At 39.0% G+C, this 14,712-nt stretch overlaps 1 protein-coding gene across 1 annotated transcript in view; it reads right to left on the bottom strand.

The window, feature by feature from the left end:
* Positions 1 to 14,712, bottom strand: part of NELL2 (neural EGFL like 2) — a 153,388-nt gene that overhangs the window by 41,339 nt on the left and 97,337 nt on the right. The window contains exons 14-15 of the mRNA XM_051613080.1: positions 3,499 to 3,621; positions 864 to 959 (exon numbers count right to left, since the gene is read on the bottom strand). Of these exons, the coding sequence (XP_051469040.1) occupies positions 864 to 959; positions 3,499 to 3,621 (219 nt within the window). The remainder of the gene's footprint in view (positions 1 to 863; positions 960 to 3,498; positions 3,622 to 14,712) is intronic.

Here is a 14,712-nt window from a genome sequence, read left to right as displayed (position 1 = left end):
TGCTCAAATGACCTCCTTTCCTCTGCTTGGAAGATTTATTGAAGGCAATATAGAACAGTAACAATAGTCAATCATAGGTGGCAGACTGCTCTTTTATTAGGCATACTGAAGCCAATTAATCTAAGTGAGCTTTCTCTCTTTACCTCCTGGAGGCATATACAGTTAGAATGCATTTAAAAATTCTGCAGCAATAGAAAGAGGTGCTGAAACTATTAATTTGAACTTTAAGAAATTATTTACAGGTACTTGAGATGCTAAGTATTAACATTCTGCATAACCTATTGGGTAAAATAATTTGACTGGATCCAAGACATAAAAAATAAAGTTCTAAAACAAGGCTTTGTGGTACTGCCATCCTCAGGGGTAGCACAAAGAGAAAGGAATGTCTGCAATAGAAGGTAAAAGCAGTAGGAACACTGAAACCTTCCTTAATAATGAGTAAAGAAAGCTGAGTTTATCAGAGGTCTTCAAATAAGGTTGCAAGGGAAGGTGGGCTACTGAACCAGCCACACATTCACAGCACATAATCAATTATCAGAATTTATTTCTAGATGTCAGATTATCTGAGATTCTTAGGGGATACCAAAAGCCATCTGAGGTGAAAAGCAAGTCTATAATAATCTTATTAATTATGAAAAATCAAAACCCAAGATGTCTTAATTCATGTTCTCATTTTTGCAGTCCATGTACTTCTAATTAGAGGTGCTGCAATATATTCTCTCGAGAGGCATATAAGAACAGTGAGTAACTTTTTAGTAGCAGCTTCCTCTTCCAGGGCACACACTTAAATAATCCTTTATTCTTGGATTACCTCAAACAACTTCCTTGGATTACTTTCATCATAAACTCTGTTATAATCTTACCAGTTTCACAGCTGGGCCCCGTGAAGCCTTGTGGGCAGGCACACACATTGGAAGCAATACAGGCTCCTCCGTTCCTACACCCGTCTTTACAAAATGCTGTAAAATGCAAAAACACAATATATGGGTAACAGAACTACACTCAGCAAGCACACAGGTGGCAACAGGCTACTGGTAGGCCGACACAAAACAGGATCCCAGAGACACGGAGAGCAGAGACTGCCTTCTCTAAGGATAGAGGTCATGAAGAGATGCTTTATGGCCCCCCTGCCTCACTGGCCAGATGGGCTGACAAGCTACAGAAGGAGATTAGAAGACAACAGCTCACTTATGTGGTCCTTCTCATGCACTGGGAAGCAGTGAAAGGCAGCATCTTCCCTAGGAACAGACTCTTCTTAGGGCAGAGCTGGTCTTACCTGCTGCTCAAAAAAAGGCCTGCACATAGCAGGCACAACTGAACACTAAATTGCCTGGGTACCTTATTATTGGATTGAGCAATTAGGTCAAAATAATAAATACAGTAATTTTGTCTCAAGAGATTCTGAAGAACTTAAAAATGTTTACCATTTATAGTTTGAAGTCGATCCCTGAACTTGTTCTTTGGCATGCTTCAATGTGAGAAGCTGTGCTCACATGTTTTGGTGCAGTATTCTTCAGACTCAGTTGTGAATACGTGTATGCTTTAAAGAGCCCATTCTGCAGACGCAAAAATACAACCAGCTCTGATAGGAAAAGTGGCAGCTGTTAATTGCTCTGACTGCATTTGCAATACAGGATCAGAGACACTCTGGTCACGAGAAACTGTAGGTGAAACTTGGCAGGTGGAGGTTATCAACAACATAAAGAGTGGCTCTGAGGCACTGGCCCAGCCCTGCACTTGCAACCCGCCACTGGAGATGCCAGGCTTTGGTTTGCAGCTGCTCTGTGTAACAGCACCACTGACGAGGTCTTAAGGCTCATCTGAGAGAGAACAAGAGTGTTATCAACTTGAGCTTTCCAGCTCTCAGTTTCCAGCACCAGCCTTGTGGCATGAGCCCCTTGGCACTGAGAGAGACATTCAAGCTTCCCAGTGCAGGATGCCACAGTGCACGGGAGCATGGCCAGCAGCACTGGGTGTGAAAAGCTGCCAAAGGCACAGGGACAAGAGGAACATCCAAGTCTCTCTGAAGGACACTGGCATCCAAGCCAGAGCTGCAGGGAGGTACATTTCTCAGGTTGGGATACACAGGCTCAGAGCCTTCTCCTGCATACTGTCTTTTCAGTATTAAAAAGGGATGGAGAGATGCACTTTTCAATCACAGTGGGGCCAGATGCCCTCTGAAATGTCAGACCTGCAGTCAGATCTTTTACTCAGGGAAGAGAAGAGTTGAACATGGTGCTCTAGGGGCATGCACCTTTTCTCTGATCCAAGCAAATCTCAATTCCCTTTTTGTAAGCTGCCACACCTCCAGCAGAAGGACTGAGGAATACTCCTAATCACAGCACAGATCTAAGCTCTCTTTTGAGAGAAACAGCTCTGGGTTTGAACCTCCTCAGGGTAAGACTTTTTTCCCATTCCACAGAGAAAGGAGCCCAGCATAAAAGGGCATATTTGCTGACATCTTTCCCTCTATCCATGTGTTTGACTGGAAGCAGAATAGGCTGCTGTGTTTTACAAAGAGCTTATTTATGTCAGGAGTATGTAGAAAAATCGTCCCGTGACTCATGTGAAGGCATAATGAGTGTTAAGATCTTAATCAGGCTTAGCAATAAAGAAATACTGGGTTGCTTAGCCTTGATAATACACAGTAGCAGATGGTATCTATGGGATATTACCAATGTTAACTCTGGTCCCTTAGATTCTGACACATTACAGATCAAGAGGACAGAGGCACAATTCCAAGGAACACCAGGTATGGTATTGCTGCAGCTGGACCACTTCTCACATCTGAGCCAGTTTCCCTGCAGCTACTTTTATTTTCAAGCATCCTTAAATCCTATGCTTGGAAACTGCAGACTCCCAAGGATTTAGGTCTGAGTACTAAGTATCATCTCCTCTGCTGTGAAATGCAATGAAAAGAAAAGCAGCATCATATCTCTGGAAAAGTCTCTTTCTAAGACTAGAAGTATAATTTCTTATTCCTACCAGTGAACAAGAATGTTAGAAAACAAGGCACCATCTCATGTATAGCAAAGGTTTGGTGCATGCATGTCTACTGCTTTTCTCATTTACAATAAATAGGCACAGCACACCAAAGAGCTTTCAGTTCATTCAAGCAAATTAGCAAGTCATTGACCATGGACAATGTAGATGTGACAATGTTTTCACAGCTATAAGTTTGTTGGTAGCTGTGGGCTTCCTGGAATGGTGTAACATGTATAGAAACTGTTCATTCGACACAAATATGAACTGTAATTATGTCAACTTTTAAAACATACTATCTACATATGCATCATCCTCAAATTACTGTGAATCTAGCCAAATGCAAAGTCAGAGTATATCTGTGTATGAAGAACTTCCTATAGGCACAGGTCCTAAGTGCACAGCCTAGCGTTTTGTCTGTCTTCTTTAAGGCACATGACCAGATTTGCATCAACTATGTCAAAGCATCTCATCCAGTTCAAAGACTGCCAAACCCTGGGGTTTCCATGGGCTTACCTTTGCAGATGGTGCCATTGCCTGTGTAACCTGGCTTGCAGACACAGTTGTGCCCACCCACGGTGTTGAAACAGAGCGCATTTTCGTCACAGTTGTGCTGGTTCGTTATACATTCGTCATGCTCTGAAAAGGGAAACAGGAATGGGATGGTTCTGAATTTTTACAACATGACAAATAAAAAGCTTTATAGTAGGTGTCCATATAAAAAAGAGATAAACGCAGCAGTAGTTACTGACAACAGGGCTAGGTGAATGTGTAACCACAGGATAGCCAGGGTATATATTTTTAGCACATAGTAGTATATGATAACTGTGCTGCAGCCTAATTCCCCTTTAATTAACAGGGAGCCACCATCTTTACACTATATACGTGGGCATAGTGTTCTCGTAAACATTTGCCAAAGGACCAGCTAGCATACTGAAAATCCATATGCTAGTTCTACTATATAATTTATTCATGCAGGTTTATCTTATGCAGGATTCATAGGGTTTCCTTCAGAAAGCTGACTAATGGTGCGAGACACGCTCCAAACTGCAAAAGATACAGTTAGCAGAAGATAGGACTTCAAAACACACGCAGTGTTTTCCTTCCCTTCAGTGCATATGCAGTGCTTTTTTTAGATTAAAGAAATAATCTGAAAACAAAGGTCTGGCTGCTGTTCAAAAGTACTTTTGGCATGGCATGTCCTAGCACCGGAGTGCGATGGATGAGACTCCTCAGTCTGGGGACTAGACATAGACAGACTGGGAAATACTCCACTGGGGAATAAATAAACAGCCTCAACAATATGATTTGGTGTTAATTTGCAATGCGCTGTTTAATCTGAAACAAAAACATATTGTGTAAGTGTTTATGTTACTAAACATTTCACCATTTTATTTTGTGACTTTTAAGAAATGGAAAATAAAACTTCAAAATAAAATGTTCAGAAGTGTCATTTCAAAATACTACATGAAAAGCTCTGCTATTTTCAGAATGTTTTATCTTAGTCTGTGGCCATCAAAATGAAATGGTTTTGTCTTCTCGAAACATTTCTCACACTTTCTTTAAATCAATAGTATTTATCTAGCCATATATCATTTCAGACCCTTAAAATTTTAATTTCAGGAAAACCAACTGTTTGGGGAACATAAAGATTTCAATCAGCACATATGGACTAACCTGAATGTGAGGTTTTCACAGCCATCATTCTGCCTAGGTTTTAGCAAATTTTATTAGTGCAGCTTATGCCAGTTCTGGCTATCTGACACAAATCTTAAATCTGGAATCAGATGCTCTTTCTTTCCCAGTTTTGGGTATGTCACACTGCTCTCATTCTTCCTCTTTTTAGGGAGCTGAAGTCTGCACATACCCCACAGAGTTGTCAGGAAAATTAATTTCTTAACATTAACAAATCACCATGGAAATGTTCAACTTGCTATTTCACTACTGGCCATAAACTGCAGTTGCATAAAACTGACAGAATGGCACATAATTAATCCATCAGTAGATGTAAGTTGTCATCTAGAAATGGCAAGTGCCTGTTGTTTTAAAGCAGGAAAAAATTCCCCCCAATGCAAGTAATAAAGTTTAAAAACTACACAGATTTAGATATTTTCTTTCTGTGTGCTTGTTGTTTTTGAATGTTTATTTGTTTGGCTTTTAATAACACTAACCTAATATTCCTCTACCAAACAAGGACTTAGGTGTCTCTCATGTCACCACCAACACCCTCCTCAGCCCTGAGCACGGAGGTCGCAGCCCTTATTGAGCTGAGTCCCTCACTGGATGCAGTGGAGCATGGGCTGCAGGCCTCTGCCCTGAAGCACAAGATGTAATTACTTCACTCTCAGAATGAATAACTAAAATTGTTATTGTTCACCAAATGATCCAGCCCCTCTAAAATCCAGTTACAATACTTGACTCTAACTATCTAACATAGCGAAATCTCTCGTGCCGGCTGAAACAGTATTTATGATAATCAGTCAATAAAATAAAAGAAAAAGAAATCAGGGACCATGCAAATTAGGTAAAAAGTGTTATCTGAACTGTTATACTACCCTGGCTTTCTTAGTTTGTGTTAATATGATATAATTTGAATGTGGTATGCTATTCAAATATTAAATCTATATTATTGTCTCATTTTTAAAGGTTCTGTATAATATACAACAGGAAAATAACTATGTAAATGTGTGAAACGTTATGCACTCAGTGGGCCAAAATACCCTGCAAAGCCATTACCCTGGTATCTCAGGAGGCGGGGTCTATACAACAGTCCATCATACTGGCAAACTCAGCTCAAACCACTGACTTTGACAAATTAAGTATCATCCTCAGTGACGAGTGTGGCCATCTACTCTATGCCTTTGGAATGCAAAAGCATCCCCGGCATGTACAGTAGCTCTTTATAGAATCATAGAATCACAGAATGCCAGGTTGGAAGGGACCTCAAGGATAATCTGGTCCAACCTTTCTAGGCAATAATATCGTTCAAACGAGACGGCTCAGCACCCTGTCAAACTAAGTCTTAAAACTGTCCAATGTAGGGGAATCCACCACTTCCCTTGATAGATTATTGCAGTGTGTAACTGTTCTCATGGGGAAAAATTTTCTTCTGGAGTCCAATAGGACTCTTCCCAGGATTGACTTGTACCCATTAACTCTTGTCTTTTCCATGTGACTCCTTGTAAAAAGGGAGTCTCCATCTTTTTGGTAGCCACCCTTTAAGTACTTGAACATGGTAATGAGGTTTCCCCTAAGCCTTCTCTTCTCAAGACTGAACAAACCCAGTTCTCTCAGCCTTTCCTTGTATGGCAGGTCCTCCAGTTCTCTGATCTTCCTTGTGATTTTTCTCTGGACCCTCTCCAGCCTGTCTGCATCTTTCTTGTATAGTAGGGACCAAAACTGAACACAACACTCCAGGTGTGGTCTGACAAGAGCTGGGATGTAGAGTGGGTTGACGACTTCTCTACCTCTGCTGGTGATGCCCTGTTGATACAACCCGGCATCCTGTTGGCTTTCTTTGCTGCTGCAGCTCACTATTCACTCATGTTGAGCCTGTTGTCCAACAAGACCCCCAGGTCCCTTTCCACAGGTGGATACCAGTTTGAGCTGCACTCTTGGGTTATGTATTCCCACATGCAAGACTTTACACTTGTCCCTGTTGAACTTCATAAGGTTCCTGCTAGCCCACTCCTCCAGCCTGTCCAGATCTTACTGGAGGGTGGCTCTCTCTTCTGGAGTGTCAACATCCCCACTCATTTTAGTGTCATGAGCAAACTTCATCAGGGTGCTCTTGATACCAACATCCACAACACTTATGAAGATATTAAACAGCATTGGGCCGAATATTGATCTCTAGGGGACCCCACTTGTGACTGGTTGCCAGTTTGAGAAAGGACCTTGAAGACCATTTGCACAGATGTATTGTCCTTCATATAAAAACATGACTATCACACTTGAGCATGCCTTCCTAACTTTTTCTCTCTGGGCTAAGAAAAACTACTGAGTCTTTTAAGATGGATTTGTCTTAAAGTATACAGTATCTATAAAATTGACTTGCTGTCAGCTTAGCAATGGGGCTTGGATTCAAAGACAATATGCTTGATTTCCTACCCAAAGGAAGAAACTTCAGTATTCCTTATCCTCCTGTAAGAAAGTTCATGGATGACACTTGCTAGAATTTCAGGAAGAGGGTCCAGCACATAACCCAAACTCTATCAAAATAGCCAGCATTTCTACTTCTGTGGTTATCTGCTCAAACTTCACATCTTTTTTTATTTAAATCAAATATTAGAGACTAAGAAAAAATTCACGGGTCTGATAAATTATTCCTGCATTGAAATTTAAATGCCATTTTTAGGAGGAAAATATCTCAGAGCAAGAGGAAATTGTGTGATTCAGTAAAGAAGCATCCATTCCATTGAATGAAATGGATGGAATGGAAAAAAATCAACAAAACCAGAATCAGGGTGTTGTACAGTCAATGTAGACTTGTTGCTCTGTATCATCTGAGCTTCACTTCAATAACAGGCTTAAAACATCTAAAGATAGTAGTCCTTCATACTCCTTCTTACAGCGACACCTAAAGGAGCAGTCAGCCTATACTTCAGGACTAGCTCTTATATTCAGTGATTACAAATGGTAAAACTACAGCCCAAAAAATCCTGTACATAAAGCATCTTACTACATTCACTCTTTCAGTAAATGGCACACTATCAACACTGATTTAAAAAGTAAATCAGAAACAGTTTCTTCCAGAAGTCTCCAATAATAACAAGGTAGCCTGTCCAGCTTAATTAAAGATAGAAATACTCATTTGTAATAAAAGGGTGGAGCTCTGTTGATAATTCTTCATTAATTCATTCTTTTTTCATTCATGCTTTTGTTTCTTTTTTTCAGTCTAACACTTGGAAAGACACCTTGACTAAGGAAGACACTGGAAAATTGAGTTCAGCAACCTTAAATATCAAACCAGGGACTGTAGAAGCAGATAGGACTGTGCATTACAAAGAAACAAAAAAGCAGCTTATAAAATGACCATTTAAAGAGAACCATCAATATGCTTTATAAGCTCAAAAACCAGTATAGAACACGATTTGCGTTACTTAGAAATGTCAATACTACCCAAATATATTTTGGTTGGTGCAAGAAGCAACCTGAGGCCATTTACTTCAAGCATCTTTAGACATCATCTGACACATATTTAATGAAAGCTCTGTACTTACTTCGCAGTACACTATAATAAGATAGGGACAGGCCAGATACAATAGCATTACAGAGGCAAAGAAATAGCAATTACTTTTGCAGAGAGATTTTAATGATTAATAAACCTGAGTTTTGCATAAACATGTTCTATAAAGAACAAATGCACTGGTTTCAATGATTATGTCTAAAACTTTATTATCTCATATATCTAAACTCCATTTTGCACTGTTCATTCAGGACTCTGTGCTCAACAGTGTTAAAAACAATAAATTCTCTGTTCTGGGAATCAACTGAAGTTTTAAATACAGTATTTATATTGAATAAACTATCTCTGCAAAGAAGGTCTTTCTAGATAGAAAAAAATTTTCAACTCCCAAATTTGCTATTGCACCATGATATTAACAACAGTAGCAGTAAGTGTATACAAATGTTCCATTTTATAGTTTCTATGACACAGATGAGCTAGAGATGCAAAAATTTATCTGATGATGCAATTAATTCACTTATGCATATTTAGCTGTGCAGCAAATAGTTTATACACACACGCAAATATATATACACATAGGCACATATATATATGTGCACATGCAGAAAGGGTGATGTACTTTATTTTGCTTCAGTTCATTTTGAAATACTACACCAAAATAATCCATATGATTCTCTTGACAAAAATGTTACTTCAGAAGGATATCTAGGGGTGGGGTACTGCATCCTGGGGAGAGAGATTGCTAGCATAAACTGATCAGGACCCACTAGATCTTGTGATGGATGCCAGTGCTGGGGATCTGTCTTATTGAGTTTATTACCTGTGTAGAGATTCTTGCAGAACTGAGTAAAATTCTTAGTACTAGTACTAATTCTTGCAGAATTAGTAAAAATTAACATGCTGTCCACAAGGGTGTCACCTGCCTCCTCCTCATTATCACAGCACTATGCAACATCAGCCCCTATCCTTCCTACCATGTATTTCATGACCAAAACAAAACTTCATATAGCATTTCCTACTTCCATACTGCAAGCTTTCTCAATATTTGCCTTGAGCATCCAAACTCTGCAAATATCTAAGGAAATACAAGCAACCAAAAAAAAAACTCAAACCCCCAACAAACAGAATCCGATCCAATAGCAAAAAAGGAACAATGACTGAGTAGCATCACTTAGTTATGGGTGAAGAATATTATACTGGAAGTTTTCCTGAACCATCCACTATCAATGTTGGAAAATGAGAGCTGAGAACACAGAAAATTTTATGCACAGAAATGCATAAAAGTTCCAAAAAATATAATTAAAATAAACCCTCCAATTGTAATTCTGTAACACAATGGAACAAATATCCATTTTGAGTGAAGAACCTGTGGACACCAGGATTAAATTAAAATAATTTGAATAAAGAGACTATAATAGGTATTTTCTCCTTTTGATGCCTCTGCATTCTTGAACTCAAATTACTTTTGTCCTCCTGTCTCCTTCACATTGATTTAGTATAGATCTATGGAATCATGGTGACCAGTTGGCCATCTGACATTGCAGTAAAAATAAATCAGAGTTACTTGATTGTCAATAGCTGACACAATTAAATGCCCACTTACAGTTTATCTTTAAAATAAAAATACATAATTTTTCCCCTTCATATAGTTCATGTGCAAGACAAAAAATAGTAGTAATTATATGGGTAGTTTGGAAGACTTATTTCATTAAGATCATTTGGGAAATGACGGATGGTTAATTTCTTTAAGACTTCATTTTAACTAGTTTAAATCCTAATTGGCAGGGTTACCTAAAGTCTCAGTAAGCACACTATTTTCAGACCAAAGGCTGTACATTTCTTGAGTTATGCTTTTTGCTGGAGAGTGTCCAAAGAAGGGCAACAAAGCTGGTGAGTGGTCTAGAGCACAAATCTTATGAGGAGCATATGAGGGAACTGGGGTTGTTTAGCCTGGAGAGGAGACTGAGGGGAGACTTTATTACTCTCTACAACTGCCTGAAAGGAGGTTGTAGCAAGTTGGGGGTCAGTCTCCTTTCCCAAGTAACAAGTAATAGGACAAGAAGAAATGGCCTCAAGTTGTGCCAGGGGAGGTTTAGAATGGATCTTAACAAAAAAAATTTCTTCACCTAAAGGGCTGTCAGGCACTGGAACAGGCTGCACAGGGATGAGGTGAAATCACCATCCCTGGAAGTACTTAAAAGAGATGTAGGTGTGGTGCTTACGGACATTGCTTGGTGGACTTGACAGTATTAGGTTGGAATTAATGATCTTGAATATCTTTTTCAACCCAAAACAATTCAACGATTTTATGTTTTCCACATAGTTATGTTATTTTTTAAATTGATATTCCCCACTTCAAGTATGCCCCAATTAATTTTTCTACAGACGTCCCTCAATTCAAATGCAAAATGGAACCCATGTTTTATTTACTCATAGAATTACCACCACAGTTTACCCTTAGTTAATGCTGAAGTAATTACTCATTAATTAATGACCACCAGCTGCTGTCCTCAGTTCAAAGCTGGAGATATGAAAAGCCAGGTCTATTCATTGCTAATTCTGTTGATTGATTTTCACCTCTATCCACTCCTATATATCCATGCTGCTCTCGGTCTTAATTTTCTAACTCTTTCTTCAGTGCAGCCATTAACAACAATTTCTGTGGATCTATGTCTAGTATTTTCTTACTCTTTTTGTTCTAATTGTGTTGATGATAAAAATAGCTCCAGCACATGCATGTTCTATTTTCAAGGTCTGTTTAGAGACGATCTTGTTTTCTGAAATAGTTTCTGTTTGTAATTACTTACTCTGTTATTGTTCTTCAGGGAGAACAGCTGCCATTGTCTCATCCAGATGTCTACTTCTCTTTTTTATCTATTAGCTTATTTACTTATTCTATATTTGGTGTTATCATGAAAAGAAAAAAAAGGGGAAAAAAAAAAAAAAAAAAAAAGGAAAACCAAGAAAACTGTAATGAAACCTTAGGAAGAAAGTCCACTTGGTAGCATGGCCAAAATCCTGTGCTTTTTTCCACATCTATTATGAGAAAGCTCCAGGAGTGCATATTAGTCACACTCCTAGGAAGGTGTCACAGGGAATCTGTATTACTGGCAATTATTGACGCAGAATTAAACAGTTGAAAAAAATACTTGCTCAAGAGAAGGAACAAGCACTCAGTCTCCTTGAATCTGCCTGTGAGGCTAGGACAACTCTGGAGAAAGCTCTGAGGTGGCTGTAGCTCTAATGAGACTCAAGACAGCCTTGGACTGCACTGGTCTTTTGGAGCTGGTATGATTTGTTTCACTAAAAGACAAATCCTGAATGTGATAATGAAATCCATGCCTACAACACCTCCCATTTCCAATCATTAAGTTATTTTCTCCCTCAGAGATCCAAAACCCTTAACATGTGTGCTCTTGTTTATCAGTATGGAGAATAGAACAAACCTGGGATGAAAATTCCATAGGGAAATATTGCATATTTATATGGAAATATAACTTCCAAAAGTACAGGACATTCTAATCCTAGAAAACAATAGTTTGAATTGTCTGCTAGTAATTCCAAATTCTGTAGCTCTACTAATGTATTTTATGGCTCTAAGCAGGGTATACTCTCCCCTAGGACTGCAAATGAAGAAGTCCATGCCAAGATCTCATGGAACTCAGGGAAGAGAAAAATATTCTTGGTCTCAGCCACAACAGACAAATTGATGGGTTAAATACATCTTTCAAGGCAGTTCTACCATTGCTCCCTCCATCTTCCTTCACAGCTCTTTAAACTTCCTTAAATCTACCTAAGTGTTATCATTGCACAAATGTGTTGATAACTGTGATTTCCAGTGTCATGGAACAAGACATATTTTTTGCAAAATACTTACAATCTTCTCATGGAGGTTTCTATTGTAATATTAATCAGTGTTACTTAATGTAACATCCTGTGAATTTTTACACTTTTCAACCAGTTAGGCAGAGGAAATACACTGAAGAATATTTAGAATGACAGCCAAAGTTAAAAAAACTTTAATTTATCTCCACTCTACTTCATGTCTGCCATTTTGAACAGAAAAGTTTAAGGAAAGGATTTTCTAAAGCACTTAGCAGAGGCCTAAATGTTTCCCCTAAAGGAAAATCTATTACTCCCACTGATTTCAATGGTAGGACTGAAATGCAAATGTAAAATCATTTTGAAAATCCCACCTCATGAGATTTCAGTCTAGACATAAGGTCTGTGACCTTGTCACCCACTTCTTTCTTGCCTTAATTCAAATTGATCTCTTAATATCTGGTCTCTTTTACCATTGACATTTAAAAATAAGGTTCCTATCTTTTAAAAGGTTTTTCATCATGTAGACTTTCTCCATAAATTCATATTCTTATTTCTTTTTTTTTTAAATCTAGCCAGATGCATTATTTTTTTCCTAGGTAAATCCAAATTGTATTGTACACGAAACCTTCCAGTCACTTCTGATAAACTGATGCTTTCAAAATCTTATATTATGTTGTCAAAAGTGACAATAGCAAATTCTACATCTATAGTAGTGCTCCCTACTCTGTTGGTAGTAGAATGAACAGCTAGACTAGAGCTGTAAATATGTTACTCCAATTTCCTCAGCCAACTGAAAAAATATTTATTTTATGTCTTCTCCTAATGCAAACCCTTTTAATTTATTGTTTCCTTACTAGAAGGCTTCATGTTAAACAAGTCTGCCACCAGCAACACGTACATGTTTGATATTGGGCCTCCATCCTAGACGTGTTTATGTTATACAAAGAAAGCAGGAAAGTGGCTCTAAGACTGCTGCTGAGGCTCCCAACTTGCTGCCTGTTCTCATATTTCACTAGTAACACCTTACAGACCATCTACACAACCAGAGGGCTCCACAAAAGTACCTTCAAACAACACTTTTTCAGCGCAGTAGAAACACAAGGAGGGATTTACAATGGGACAGGAGAAAGATGTCTCAGCAACCAAGTACTGGCCAAAGCTGGTTTAATCATGAAGAAATTCTTTAGTGTGAGGGTTGTGAGACACTGGAACAGGTTGCCTAGGGCAATTGTGGTTGCCTCATTCCTGGCAGTGTTCAAGGCCAGGTTGAATGGGGCTTTGAGCAACCTGGTCTAGTGGGAGGTGTCCCTGTCCCTGGCAAGGCGTTTTTAACTAGATGATCTTTAAGGTCCATTCCAACACAAACCATTCTAGGCTTCTATGATAAAATGCAGATGTAGTCAAAGCTCTCTACAGACAGCTAGTGCCCCTCATCTATTCTTTTTGAGATAACATCATGACCAAGGTTTGCAAGCTTGTTCCAGGAGCTTTTGGGAAAATCACAGTAACAACACACAGCACCATTATCAAGAACAATGCTTGTCAGGTGAAGAAAATGAGAGGCACCACACTGGTGGATGTAATGCTGCTGTGGTTTTGATCCTCCTCTTGTCCGCAGGATTCTGGAGTAATCGACCTCATCATAAATACTGGGAAACAAATGGTTTTCCCATCCTCTCATCCAGTAGGTAGATTTCATAATGTATTACATAGTTCCTCTTATTTCCCTGGTGGTATGGTGACAGAGGCAATTAGGTGGCTCACTGGATATCAAGTAGGACAGCAATATTTTTGTGAAGATAACTGTAGTGCTTCAGCTCTATGGGGAGAGAAGCCTTCCTTCAGTGTTGCTCACCTGATTTTGAAGAGGGTTCTCTACTTGAAAATGAGGACAAAGATAAGCTTCAGTGATGGTAAAGCAGAATAATAGTGATGCTTTGCCCTTAGGTCAACCTTGATGCTATCTCTAGTGATGCTCGTAGTTTTCCCTAGGGCACATTCCCCCTGATAGTTTACAGGGGCGCACCAAAACAGCATAGCACATGTATCCTTCACAGGCATTGCACCTATGCTGCCTTCCCTGGAAACAAAAGCACTTGGGGAGAACGGTACAGCCAGTTCTCACCACAGCATAGTGCCAGGGAAGAGCTAACAAACATATCCAGCCTTGAAAGCCAGGAAGTCCTCCTGGCTTCTGCAGTTCAGACATAGCCCTTGACGCCAGGAGATAACCTGCAGAGATGTCTGCATTGATTCCAGCAAAAAACAGCACAGCATAGTAATGGAGAGGCAAAGAAACTAGCTTTCACCTTCCTTTCCCCCTCTGCAGTGGTATGAAACTTGACACTGGCCATTTTACTTGTTTCACGTTAGATTTACTAGCCCACACCATAATGTTGTAGCCATAATTGCTAGTGCCAATTAAGCTTACAAATAATAATTTCTTTACTTACATGAATAGATACTTCGTGCATTTTACATTGATAAATATTTGCATAAGGAAAAAGCATCTTAGCAAACTTTACATATCTGAAAAATTCCACCATCAAATTTGCTGTCCTTTTTAAGAAGACCATGAATTGCTCTAAAAAGCAGAACTATGAAATAACATTAACTCTACAGTGCTGTTCAGGTCTCAAATACTCAAAATATGAATTTAGAATAAAATCGCTGGACTAAGAAAAAAGCAAGCCTTGATCAGATATTCCATTTTCCTA

This window comes from Apus apus, chromosome 1 (genome assembly GCF_020740795.1).
Source record: "Apus apus isolate bApuApu2 chromosome 1, bApuApu2.pri.cur, whole genome shotgun sequence".
Lineage (NCBI taxonomy): Eukaryota > Metazoa > Chordata > Aves > Apodiformes > Apodidae > Apus > Apus apus.
Note: the sequence above shows the minus strand (reverse complement) of the source record. Positions and strands in the feature narration are given on the sequence as shown.